We start from the raw sequence: 14,678 nt of genomic DNA on the forward strand, positions 1-14,678 counted from the left end.
TGATGATCTTCAGGTGTTCTGATTGGCTCCGACTATCCGTGGGTCCTTTTTAAAAAAATGTATTCCTGCATCCCTTTGTCTTGACATTTGCAAGCACCACCATCCTTCTATAACTTTAAAAAAAAAACTTTTTTATATCTCAAACGCAGCCAGGAAGAAGTGCTTTAGTTGCAGGGAAAAGGTCTTGCAGATATATTTAACATTATTGTCTGGGTCGGCAGTAAACGGTCTCCAGACACATTCAAGATGAACATTTTTACAGGATGTTGTTAAAACACAATTCAGGCCTATTATGTCTCCTTCAAATGTATCTGCTAATGAAACTCTGCAGTGCGTTAAACTCTTGTTGACACCGCAGACAAAGCTCATCGGAGTGTCGGTGTGAACAAAGATGAACGTGTAGGAGGAGAGGGAGGAAGGTTCTTCATGGATTTGACAGCGTTTTCATATGCGGCCCGTTTGCTGATTGACAGCCGGCATCCTCATCTCCAAGGACACGGTAGATGGTAAGGGAAGCTGCTCATCAAGAAGAAAAATTATCTGGTTGTCATGGCGAATATAACAAAGTGTTGACAAAGTGTTTGCGTGGCGTTATGGTATGCTCCTGTCAAACTCCCATGCCATGGCTCGTGGGTGTGGTTTTTCTTCGTGAGTCACCGATGAGTTAACTATTCAAACTAAAAAATTTGGCTTTGAAAACAAGTCGTATCCCATTTGTGCTCCTTGAAATATCCCTAAACCCCAGCAGACTGACATCTCCCCGCTCATTGTCTCTGTATTGTGAGGAGAGCCTGATCAAAGGAGCCTCTCCTATTGGAACGGCACAGCTGTAGACTCTCCCTCCGTGGCGTTCAGAAAAGCCGACCCCGCTGCGATCAAAACACGACTCCCGACGGATCCATCCACGCTCTCTTTTGCTGCTGTGCTACGTCTGCTAATGTCTCTCTTCCCCCCTACCTTTCTCCACCCAAAACACTTCATATATAAACTGTAAATCCTTTTATCCCCTGAGCTGGCTTCAGTTTCTGATTTGAATGACAGGAACACAAGCGGCAGTAAAATGAATCGGCGTGATTGCGTTTAAAAGCTTAGTTTAAGACCTTGAAGGCATTCTTTATACTTTTGACACGCTATATTTAGATGTACCTGGCACATCTTCTTGATCAGTGTTGCCCGATATATTTAGCTAAGTATATTTAGTTAACAGCTCGGTGTGCTGAGTAAGATCCAGCAAAATAATATCAGATTTCAACGTCGATCCGACCAAATTCACTGCCAAAGACTCAAACTCACAGTTTTGTGATGAAATGGTAAACGGAGGTTCAGTATTTTGACAGTCGATCTTTGTTTTAGTGAACGACCAACCCTTCTAAACACATAAATCTTCCTCAGCAGATGTTTTCTCAGCTTTAATGGAACTGAACCTCTTGAGGACTTTTCTTAACACTTGAGCAGAACACTCAAGGTGCACTTACAGGGTGTAAGAGGACTTCAACAGCATTCCACTGTGCAGCCCTGTGTTGCCGTCTATCTAGAATATATATATATATAATTATAAAAAATGAATTTCCATATTTGCCATATGGAAACAATGTTTCTGCCACACAAACAGAGGGCGATGGGACCGGCATTGCTGTCAAAAAGAGCAGATGGATGGAGGGTGTCAACAGCAACTGTGATGTCTGCTATTTGGCAGCTTTCCCTGGTTTGTCAGAGACGCATTAGCGTGTTTAGTGAAATCATCCGACTGGTCACGTTGACCTGAGCGCTCAGCATGCAGAGGGACGAGAAGTGTCCAGAATTTGTAAAGGATGGATAAAAAAGGGGACACAATATTTGATTTTTTTAAGGCTCTAATGGAATATGACAAGATGTGATGAAGCACGGCTGCCAGTAAAATAGATTATAGAAAAATGAGTAGAATGGAGGAATGTTAATATTTTTGGAGCAGGCTGTCCAAAACAGAAAATATTATGAGTGACACCTGAGGGACACGGATCATTCAAGGGCATCTCGTCTGAGAATCTATGTTAAAGTATTTGATTAAAACAACCGGAGTATATATTAGTAGGAGTTTGGTGAAAAACAGAGGAAAAAAAATTTATGTACTCTCATTTAAGACAAAGAAAAGCAGCTGTTTTTTGTATTAATTTAATTAATTGATCATCCAAATCACTTTAAAGATTAATTTGATTTTGGTGGACTGATTAATCTGATTTACTAATAGCAGCTCTGTTTTCTATACTTTGTAAATCACTTAGAAACCATTATTCTTATCATTGTCGATGCAGTTTTATGAGAGTATCTGTGTGTTCAGATCTCGCTGGACCGTTTTCATTTGGACAGGATGATCAATAAATGATCATATTGCCGTCTGAGTGGCGTTCTCTGATGTTCTCTGTTGCCTTGAAGGTAACAAGCCGCCAGCTGATCAGATGTCTCCTCATGAAGGACTGGGAAGACTCTATTTGATCAGACATGCAGTAAGATTAACGGTCAATCTGACAGAGATAATTTCCAGATAAATCAATTACAGCTCAATTCATCGATTCATCAGGTTGCCTCAGTTCCCCCCCCCTCTGGACCCAATAGTCAGGATCAACACTGATCTTATTTGCAGCATCTTTTCTGAGAACCAGAAACCCACAACTTCAATGCATTTTAACAGAGTCATTAGAGGGGAATTTTGGGATGCTGCACAGGCAGATGCATCATCCCTCATGACTCATGAGCAGAACCTGGGGTGATGAGAATGAGTCAAGTCTTTCTGCAGCGCCCACAACGTCTCTTTGTTGGCGGATCTCATAAACAACTGGTGATAGAATAAAAACACCCTCATTACGGCTGTCAAAGTTACTGATGACCGCTGATGACTTTTAACCACAGACTGAAAAAAACAATGGCAGACAATAAGTGGATCTCAAAAAAGCTGCTGAAAAAGGTGATAAATCTCAATATAGCACGTTATAGGTTATCGCAATACCAAGCAGATCGCAAAATGGGAAAATCGGCAAAAAAGAAAAGAGAAGAAAAGATCATGTTGTATTATAAGTATCGTGATAATACTGTATTATAAGTATCGTGATAATATTGTATTATAAGTATCGTGATAATACTGTATTATAAGTATTGTGATAATATTGTATTATAAGTATCGTGATAATATTGTATTATAAGTATCGTGATAATATTGTATTATAAGTATCTTGATAATATTGTATTATAAGTATCGTGATAATACTGTATTATAAGTATCGTGATGATATTGTATTATAAGTATCGTGTTAATATTTTATTATGGAGCCTTTGGTGATTCCCGACCTGGATCTGGACCGCTCCAATATGGCGGACGTGCAGACAAGTTGCAGATCCAAATAGGTAATTTACGTTGGAGCATTGTGATTGGTTCATACAGCCATAAAGAAGTTCCACCATTAGGCTTATTTACACTGTACCAAACAATGGCAGCATAACGGTTTTTGATCGCATGCTGGCATCCCAGAAGCAAAAGAGCCGTTGGCGTTAAGTGTCTCTGTGCACGTCGTCCCACCAGACTATCATGAGCCCATGCAGGAAATACTCCGCACCATTTCAGGGACAGACTGCCTGTGTGAATGTAAGAGCAGTAAAACAGTGGGGCGTGATATAAAACTGCAGCCTGTGGGGGCCGCTAGCAGAGCTCCAGACTCGAGTTGAAAAGTAAACTGTCAGTTTTTATAATCACAGAGTCATTTGTGCATCTGGCTCCTGGTGTCATGTGTTTGTGTCCAGATGGAGGTTTAGTGGAGACGGTTTGCCAATTTATTGCTCAACAACAGTCATATGGGGGAAGGAACCAGATGTACACTGGGGGATGAGCCCGTTCCCGCATTGCTTAACATCTCATTGTCAATCAGGCAGGAAAACAAACGGACTTCCAGCACAGCTGCGTCTCCGGCAGTCGTCGGGAAGGGACCACCGAGGGTCAATCCCATTTAAATTAATGGATTGCAGTGTGTCCACACAATACAAATGTTAGACTTTGAGAGGGACGATCTAATCACGGGGAGGGAGAGTAACACGGCGGTCATAAATAGTCGACGTGACTGTGGAATCTGTCTCAGCCGTCGACTGTAGCAGCATCTCGCTGCTTCGCTGCATCTGGATTATGATTAACTGTCAATCAAACAGTGTAGGCAGTGCTGTGATGTCTTTGATCTTGTGTCTGGGTTTGTTTTGCTTGGTGGCACACTTTCCTTTGTCTGCTCTTCCTCTGAATAGACCCGTCTGAAGGCGGATATTTGGATTTGTCAAACACGTTAATAATAATAATATTGTCTGCCCGTCTTAAGTATGGTGGTGTCAGTGGTGCTAGAACCGTGGTCAGTGGACTGGTTTCCTGTCTCACCTTAATGGATCTGCAACAAGTCACAGTATCAGGATCATCAACGCTGTTTCAGTTTAACGAGTGACCATGTTAACTGGTGACTCGTGGTAACAATGTTTGGAGTAGATAATAAACAGGTGCATTTCAAATTGATTGAGGGATTTTCCGGTGACACCTACATGTTCTGGTGGTGTTTTCAACAGCTGGCTAATGTATTCTAGCTGCTCGCAAACAGCACACACATCTGGAAAGTCAGTTCTTTAGGATCCCTTCACCGTCTTTAGTGATTTGTGTTCCAAGGTATTGCATTCTGCCGTGCAATCCAACGTACGCCATCATTCTACACTTAGTGAGAAATATAGGATAGTCAAGTTTTTAATTAAAAACATGTATTATAATATTTACAGACTAACTCATCCGTTTCAGAAGTCACATACAAAGAAGATGGTGTTTAAAATGGACACTTAAATCTTACAAATATTCACATAAATAGTCAATGATGTCTCAATAAACTGCATGGAAACATGTTGATCTGGTTGTATTGTTTATGCAAAAGCTGCTTTATGACCAAATTATTAATACTGTCACAAGTTTGTTTTATCTATGAGGGGTTTTCTGTCTGTAGTAGCTAATGTATTAGCGCTGTTGTTTCTACTGCAGTCAGGGTCGGGTGAGGTAATACTTCTCTAGAAAAAAAGATTATGAAGCACTTCCTCCAAAACAATATGGTACTCCCACAACGCAAGTATTCACTCTGTTTTAGCTCTGGTTTGGTCTCCACCTGAGACCAATATCTGGTTCTTTAGCTGAAAATCAATGGAGGGCGATATGAGCTAAAATATGACTTTTTTTTTAGGTTACCGTAGTATATCACTGTATTACAAATGTAAAGGGGATTCTCCACTCACATGGTTGTACTTATTTTCAGTCGATTGCCAAGTTATGAGAACAAATCTTACAAAAGAGAGAGAGAAAAAAACAGATGTTTTTATTGGCTCCAAATGTGACTAAAAATGAGGTATAGCCCAACATGTGTTTCAGCTTAAGTTTATTAGAAAACGTAATGTGATTCAGCCTCAGAATTAGTAGTAACAGGTAACAGCCATGCTGTTGTTTGCTGAGTGAACTATATGAGCAACCTGGATCTCATCAATGAAAAGATAGTTTGTTGAGTTACAGTTTAAATGTAGAAGTAGTTCCCTAAGATGTGAATGGATAGACCGGCGCCCCCAAGCCAGTGTTACGACTAAGAATCCAAGACGTGGAGCTCAATAATGTAGGAAACATGAAACACCTTTCAGCCTGCATTTGAAATTGGAGATTCTGCAAGTGAGTGAATATTTAATGAACCCGCTACTCTAATTTACCTTTTTACTGCGGAGCGTTCATAACAAGACGGCCCTAACATCCTGACATTTCCTCAAGCAACGTCGGATACTTTCCCATCGCGTGAACACATTCACGGTAATCAATTATCTGCTGTTATTCCTCTCCGTCAGGTCGGGCGGTGAAGAGCTGTGTACATCTAGCAATGTAATTCCGCCCCCTGAATGTTTTCCAGTGCTCTTCCACCCCACACTGCCGACACCATTGTGCTGCAACTTTTCAAATTAAGACTGACAGCTTGGATTTGTGTGCAGAAATGATGTTTTCGATTTTCTTTGGTTCTGGATTTAAGGGTTGAAAAGAAAAAAGGAGAAGAAGAAGCGAACACATTTTCCTCCTACTCTCACATTCCTGACCCGGCAGCTTGACCTTGAATGATACACTAAAGTGGGCAAACCATTTCTCTTTGTGAACGGCAACGTTGTCATGATGAAGAGGGAAGAAAAGAAACAGATTGGAAGAACACACTAAGTTTTGGACTAAGCCATGAAAGTATACAGCTATAGGGACATTTTACAGTACATTGTGTAGAGGCTGTATCTAGCATTCATTCATTATTATTAGTTGGCAATTTATTTCCCCATTGACTAATTGTGCAATCAGTGCAAATCAATGGTTGGTGGCGAAAAAAACAACCTGCAGCAGTCAAATGATATGTAAAGTCAGTTTGGTTGACCCAGACGACAAGAAACAACCATTTAATGTTAAAACATCAAGACAAAACTAAAAGGAGACGCTGCTGATGGGAAATAAGAGAAAACGACTGGAGCTTCTGCTGACTTTAGCAATCTGTGAGTCGAAGTATGTCGTGGATGTTGTGACAGCAGATGTCTGTATATCAGACAGGAAGCACATCTGCTGGCTGCTCTTGGCTGATAAACACAGACAAAAAAAAAATATATGCCAGCAGTCAAATGCATGTAAACAAAGCAATTTCAAATCTCCCTTCAAGCCGTATCTGAAGACTTGAGGAGTCCCCGGCAGGCGTGTAGCTGCCACTGAGGTCAACTGAGAGGTCACGTGTTTGATTCCCGGCTGTGTGAAGATTTAAACCTGCCTTACCTGACTTTATGGATGCATAGCTGGCTAAATATTTCCAGCACGTTTTCTCGAAAGAACTATTTAATCCAGAACTAATTGTAGGTAAAAAAAAAAGAAATAGGAGATGGTGGTGTTGCATTTATAATTACATTTTTTAAAGGAATTTACTTGGATTCATTTAATTAAAATTTGCAGAAAGTATAATCAAGCATGGAGATGAGGGTGGGGAACACTAATTCAAACGTCAAGGTCCATTATTGTCACTACAACATCGACTGCACAACAACACCGTTTTTTAGGTTGTGTTTAGTTCCTGCCGCTTGTGTGTGTTCGACTTCCTGTCCATTTTCACCTGTGTTGTTTTAGACTCGCCAGCCTTGATCTTTGTTTCCTCCAATCAGCTTTCACACCACGATGGATGAGTATCCTCTATTTATGCAGGGAGACTTGATGATTTATGATCATTATATTTAAGATTATTTAATTTGTGATGCAACAAAAATATTTGGTTCTTAACAAAAGTGATACCAGTGTGTTTTAGTGCTAATATAAGAGTTTTAAGATTTTATTTAAAATCACAAATCACGATTAGTTTGGCTGGAATAATCGTGACATCGTCCGATGCCAAGTCAGATGCAACACGTGCTCCAGAAACGAGAAACGACAAAAAAACAAAACTAGCAAACTTCATCGGAGCTACTGGTTGCCATAGGTTACCAATCCTCCCCTGGCTACAGTCCTGGTCCCGTGTGATGTATAAACGCTTTCCAACCAGGAAAAGGATAAATTCCATTTAAACACACAAAGATATCAGCACTAAGCATCAATCCCGATCCAAATGGCTGTGAGGTGAAACCGGGCCTGCCAGGAATACAGACGGCGGCTTATTGCTGACTTTGCTCAATGCACACAAAGCAGCAAAGCGGCGGAGCGTGCGAACGCCAGATGTACATAAAGGAAGAGATAGACTGTAGCACGGCTCCTTCCCGTCAGGACAGCCGGATGAAAAGCATCCACAACAAGCAAACATGTCATCCGGTTGTGTCTACATGTTGACGAACGCCTGCTTTTGTCTTCACCGGAGCATGTGTGCATGTTGGGGAGATAAGAGCCGTATTTCACCGCTTCCTCCGCAGCCTGAACGAACACTCGACAGTTGAGGTTTGATGAAGAAGAATCATGAAAGGGAAGAAACGATATCATTTCATATCTTCCCGTTCTCGTATGTCACTAAGTCTCGGTGGTGCCCGAGGCAGCAGCGAGTGTCAGGTCTGGGGGGCGGCGGTCCAGAACTACAGCAGCACCTCAGTGACGTCTGTGCCCTCTTGTCTGTTCCCTTCAACCACTGTGTGTCTGTGACACCGGGTTACAGGCAGCTCTGGGTCTCTGTTTGTTCTGGGAACCAAAAGGAGGCAAACGCTTTAACAGCATTTCATCTTCTCCCTCGCAAAAAAAAACAAAAAAAACATGTCGACGTTATCGAGTGCTTCGTTTCCCGTCTCTCCAGGATTTCATGAGCTTTTTATGGGATTGTTGCAGATTCGAATAACTGATTTCACGGCGGCTTTTTAAAAAGAATTGCGACGCATGTTGCAATGTTTTGAGGCGTTGTTTTGCAATGAAGCTGCAAGTGGAAATGGCAAAAAATAGATGTATTGTTGTATAATTCATTAAAAATCAAACTAGTGTGAATAAAACTGCACTGTTCTACATAACTTTACCAAAAAAGGCTTAAGATCATAAAAAATCTGACAAAATATGCTTTACATATGCTCAGTTTTTGGTGAGAAACTTGAATAAATCCAGTTATTCACATTTATATAATAATAAAATAGATATTTGAGAGGAAATGAGAAAAAGCAGAGTGTTGTGTGTGGAGGAGATGAACATCTCATCACTGAAGGGGAAAGAGTGATGAAGGTAGGAACGACAGACAAAAGGACTGAGGCCCCATCAGAACCAGAACCTCTTTCAAATGAACTGACACAAACAGGACTGAGTCTTTTCCGCTGGTCCCCTTTAAGAGGACTGAGCTCGGTTCCTCTAAGGAGGACTACATGTGCAAACACAGTTCCCCAGAATCCCCGTAGAGAGCTTTGGTCGGGAGCAGAACTCTGGATTCCGTATCCATGACGGCTAAATAGCAGAATGATGAGTCATGTAGACGCTTCCAAGTTACACCATGTTAAAGTGATTCCACACTTATTTTGGTCGTGAAGAGGGAGACGGGGAAAAGCGATGACTGAATGGAAATATATAATCTCTCAGCTATAACAGACGTGTCTTTGTCTAAGCGTTTCCCAAATGGGCGATTTCTCCCACAATAGGTGGCGATTAAAGAACTATTAAACTATCAAAAGAAGAGCCGTCTGGCCAAGATTCTGTGAAAAAAAAAGGGTCTGAAACGTTTCATACTCTTGTCAGGTTTTCCAGAATGAGTTCCTGCTCCTCTCTCAGATCCGTTGGCATCGAGCGGGTTTAATCTCCGAGGAGACGAGGTGATTTAAATACCCTCTTACTCCAATTAGGAAGTTATTATATTTTCACTCTCCAGACTCTCACACCTAGAGGTCTGAATCGAGAGCGTGAGATCAAACAATTTCTCCCAAAATAGATCATTATTCAAACAAATTAGGCGGTATGTAATTTGGATTGTGACGGATGCATTTCCGGATCTGTTTTCTGATATCGTCCTGTTTGTGATGATGAAATTAACATGCGTTTGATGGTTTTAAAGTGTCTTTTTATGCACTTTGCTGAAGTGTTGATGTGTTATCTCGCTGATATGACGTCACTCTCCCACCGGACGTGTATCAAATTAAAAATAATAGAGGAATATTGGGTGTATGTAAACGTCGTCATTGTGTCTGATCAATACTTGGCAAGGGAAATGCAACAGAAATAATTGCTAATTGATTGGCTGAACTGGTCGATACTAAGAGAGTTGTCTAATGGAAACCTTGAGTCATATTTGACTCCAAGGAAACTATTTCTTTTTCTAATTTGTTACAATGGGCAGCTTTCTAAAAGTGGCTCTCATCTGTGTGACCGTCGTGTGCATCCAAGGGCTGCTTTGCATATAGTGGAGTGCAGCGCCTGCACCAGGTGTGGCTCCATGTGTGCGCTCCCCTAATCTCCAGGGTGAATGTCACCGCCATCTCCGGGGCGCTGGCAAGGTGGGAGATAATGTAATCACTAGGGAGACAGAAAGTAGGTGTGGGGTGGACGGGAGCGAACCGCAGAGCTCCCTCCGAGCTGACAGAGGCCATCGAGAGTCTTTGAACCGCGCTGACAAATAATTGAAGGACATAAGACGGAGTACGACAACAAACGGTGACGGATGAAGCGCCGGACAAAGCGGCTTCTTCTCGGCGTGAAAAAGATGAAAGGAGGTGAGCGTACGGAAGATGGTGAACGCTGTCCGAACAGACGTGCAATTAGTGTCCAGCAAGAATCGCCATTTTTTAAATGATCACAACAGTTCTATTTCTATTCTGTTTCTACGGTATGGATGCACTAAAAGGTCTAAACTCTCAACCCACACCAAGGAAGGCAGAAGTCTTCTTTTTATTCTCTTTTGCAGCATTTAATGAACCATATTTTTGTGTCATTCTGAAATTCTGACACCAAGAGTTTCCAAATATCATTCGACCCCTCGTTCAAACTACTTCGTTCCACCCTTTGACCTCTAACTGGCCCAGTAATGGTGAAATATTGTACCACTGTCACACCGACTGCTCAACCGGGGTCGAACCTCTGTCGACTGTCTCCGCTTGGCCACCGAGGTCAAGGCAGGGGGGCAGGGCATTTATGTCACTTAGGGGCAAACAGGCGTGATGCCATGGTCACAGCCCGACAAATACACATTTCTTTTGTGCAACAGTAAGTGAAGAAGGGATCTCTCCATCGTCGGGCACAGGATCCGCTCGTTAGCACGCTGATTAGCGGCGGGGCTCGGCTGTGCAGATGAACGCGCGGCTCAAAATCGGTCCGTGTGCTTATGCTTCTCAGCAGGGCTCCACTCTCCCATTATCATAAGCATTAAGATGCACGAGAGGCACTCCGACGCCTACAGCGAAGCTGGCCAGAGCCCGTCAGTGAATCATCAACAGGAAGATGAGGATGAACTGACAAAGGCCTGATGTGCTGCTATAGTTAGAGACGTTCGGGTACGTGCTCCGGTAATTTCACCGTCCTTCCTGCGTTCACCTTTCCAAGAGCTCATTAAGGGTGTGTCGGAAACAGGGAGATCTATTAATATTCATTATTAGGATTTGATTAGTGCGTGATCACCTGAAAGTAAGAATTGTGGTGTTTTTGTGAACTTAGAATGAACCCTTCGTATCAACATGGGGAGCTCTTCACTGAAGTTTTATCTTATGCAACCATATTTTATGATTTTATGATTGTGTGATGTCACAAGAAATGTATTGTACATCTGAAGTTTGGGTTAGTTCGTCCTCAGAAACAAACATTTTATGTGTCTTTGATGAAAATGTATTGTTTGTACCATTCAGTCATAGAAATATGTAGGTCAGTCAATGGTGAGAGAAAATGATGTGTTGTTTGCATTTTAATTATGCCATGAATTATATATATATGATGTTTGTCAATTAAAAAAAACAAGATAAAAAAATATCAGTTTCTTGCCGTCTACCCTACATATTTTTCAGGCCCATAAGAAAGCTGCTACACCATGCTATTCTGACTCCAAGCTGCTTCCTGACGCAGAACCTGTAAAGGACAGTTTTACAAACTAAGCTTACACTGTAAATGTCCGGCTGTTAATCTTTGTGGAATATGCTGTGCTAAGTCCGTTTGACTGCTGGTGCAACACTGGTGAGGAACTTTCTGAGGCTGCATGTGGACCAGGGAGGAGGAGGAGGAGGAGGAGAAGGAGGTCGTGGATGATGAGGCAGTCTGTGGGCTGAAACTCAGGGCAGTAAAAAGCCTCCATATAAATATACACCCAGAGTCAAGTGTCTCCTCAGGATTCTAGTAAAGACATCTCTCATTTATCCATATAAGCTTGGCAGTTCTGGGTGTAATTCAACATTTTTAAGCCCCCTTGGTCTTTCCACAACTCTGCATTTAAAGTCCAACCACCAGCGAGACTCCAGCAACAGGAGAAACGACCGTGTTGCCGGCTTTGTACACCACTTTAATCTTGTTAGATGTAATAAGCACGGCTAACTCTTGGGGCCACGGGCGGACTTTAGAGTCCTATTACCAGCCAGATTTATCGGTGTAATCATAAACAGTTAAACCAACGGCCAAAGGCAAGACATTTGTAGTGTTAAGCAGCTTTTGATGTGGCAGGACCGGTGTCAGGGAGGCAAAGATCAGGGAAGATGGGTTGATGAATGGTCTGACCTGTGTGGACGCTCCGGCCTCCCTCTTGCTTCGAGACAGCCACTGTGCCGTCGCCGTCCTTCCCCTCCGCAGCCCTGCAGGAAAGAGGAACAGATGTGGGACTACCTACAGACTGTCACATTACACGGCTCTATGTAATTCAGTTCTATGTTTATATAGTATACACATTATATACTGGAATTAAATCATGTGTAGATTTACGGCTACGTCGGACATAATGTCTTATTACAGGGAGGGAAATTAAAAACTTCTGATGTAAAGAAAAAGAAAATTCAGATCTGCAATAACTGTTTTGATCATGCAATCATTTGGTTATTAACACATCAGGTTAAATGTGTTTATTGCAATTAAATCACAGCAAAATAGTCTATTTTATGTCCATCCACCTTTAGTAAACCAGCCGATGTGTCTTGCTATTCACAGTGAATACAGCTTGGTGAAATACATCTAGCACCTCTGGGTGATGTTATGAACTCCTGGTGTATCTGGGACTTCACGACATGTACAAAGCAGCAACAGTGATGACACTAGTAGGTGTCTACATGGAGTTAAGCCCCGCCTCCTCACCAGCACGTTCAGCACAAGTGACGCAGATAATTATATATAATCAGGCGGTCAAACTCTCTGGCTTGTTTTTTTGAGTGAACCTGGCATTAAATTCCCTCGCCCGGCAAAGTACTCAACACCTCCTCTGTGGTCGTTGCCACGATGACTGACACACAGATTTACAACAATACCAGTGTCGCTGTCACAGCTGGTAAAAATGCCACTGTCATCGGAAAACTATTATTTTCTCCGCTTCCATTTAATCATCTGTCTCACGAGCCTGATTTGAGTCGATGCACCGGAGCGGCTCTGTGGAATAATGTCTCCCATTTTCACTCAGCAAGGATCTCGGCAGAGTGACTAGATTAGCGCAGATGAATCATGAGCCCACTTCAAATTGACAAAAAACACTTCTCAGGACGGTGAATTTAAAAGGGAGTGATTCATATACGTCGGCCTCGGCCGGCTTTACGTTCGATCACGGGCGGCGCTGAAACATCGCCGCTTTATTTTACCGGAATAGCAATGAAGAGGGGGAAAAAAAAAAAAACTTTCATTTCAACTCTGGGGAACATTTAGCCGATATCATCTGGAAGACAGAACAAGATGCAATAACATGGTAATGGACTTATAAAGACCTCAGTCCTGCGGTTTATCAAGCGTTTGAATCAAGTACACACACAAGGACACAATGCTGGCAGAGCACAAAGGAAGCTTTTGTAATCATCTCCCTTTACCATGTTTGACAAAATGAATAACAGAAGATCTTTAAACCAGAAGTCAACCAAACGTGTGGGAAATAGAAGGAATATTTACTTTCCCACAGCCAGTGAAGACAGTCAGCTGCAGGGACAGCAGATATGATATGAACCCGACAGCATGAGGACAGCAGAAGTAGCATATTTACTAGGGATGGGAATCATACTGCATGATATTACTATAGTAAGTTCATCTCACTTTACCCATAACCGCGCCGGAAACATCTCAACACCATCTAGTGGCCTGAAAAAGCAATTGTTACCATAAGGTTTAATTTGTATTTGCAATATTAACAGTTTATATAAAAGATAACTTGCCGTGTGGATCAATACAATATTGCCACACAACATATAGTGACCCTATGCTGTATCCATCTTAATTATCCCTCTATGGAACAACGTATCCTCCCGTCTCTGAATTTAGGCCACCAGGAAAGACACAATCCCACCCAGAGCGGCTGAAGAGGAGTCAGACACCGAGACGTGGAGATGATGCTCAGTCTGCACGACACTAATGGTCACATGAACTCGGCATTCTGGGTACATGAGTGATATTGTGGGGGTCGTTGGGAACATGATGGAAGAAGGGATGATGCAACAAAACACCCATTATTCTGTATGAACCAAGAATGTTTTGACGACACCATTTATTTTAGTTACTGATTTGTATGATAAATATTGTACATAATCCAGTTAATTTTTGTTCAATTCAGAATCAATACTTTTCCTCACTCGTAGAGCAACGTAGAAAACACGTTGGTTGTCATTTAGCTGAAGAGTAGATGAGTCTAGAATCTAGATCTCTAGATTATTGGAGTTTTACTCTAGAAGGTTACGACTAGAGATGTCCAAGTTTATTTTGTGCCCAAGCAAGAGGTCCAGGCATGTAGCCAACCTCCGTGTCTGGACTTAGAGACACTTAAGGTGCACCCAAATATTTTCTCAAATTAACACACTCTAATTTTCACGAGGATATGCAGCAGAGCGCTCACACTGTGGTAACACGAGGAGGCTGAGGTGACAGAAGACAGCAGAGGGAAGTCTCCAAAGGTTCACATTTTGATTCATTTTAGCCGATATGATCTATTAAAACCCGCCGATACTGATCCCACAGGACATACAACTTATTTTTGTAAAAAGTATTCTGATTGGACGAGCAGATTCAACACTAACCACATTGACATGCACACTCATATTCCACGATATCT

At 42.0% G+C, this 14,678-nt stretch overlaps 1 protein-coding gene across 1 annotated transcript in view; it reads right to left on the bottom strand.

The window, feature by feature from the left end:
- Positions 1–14,678, bottom strand: part of adam19a (ADAM metallopeptidase domain 19a) — a 141,778-nt gene that overhangs the window by 106,157 nt on the left and 20,943 nt on the right. Inside the window, exon 2 of the mRNA XM_084003148.1 lies at positions 12,167–12,240. Coding sequence (XP_083859274.1) covers positions 12,167–12,240 — 74 coding nt within the window. The remainder of the gene's footprint in view (positions 1–12,166; positions 12,241–14,678) is intronic.

Source organism: Eutrigla gurnardus (assembly GCF_963514095.1).
Source record: "Eutrigla gurnardus genome assembly, chromosome: 23".
Lineage (NCBI taxonomy): Eukaryota > Metazoa > Chordata > Actinopteri > Perciformes > Triglidae > Eutrigla > Eutrigla gurnardus.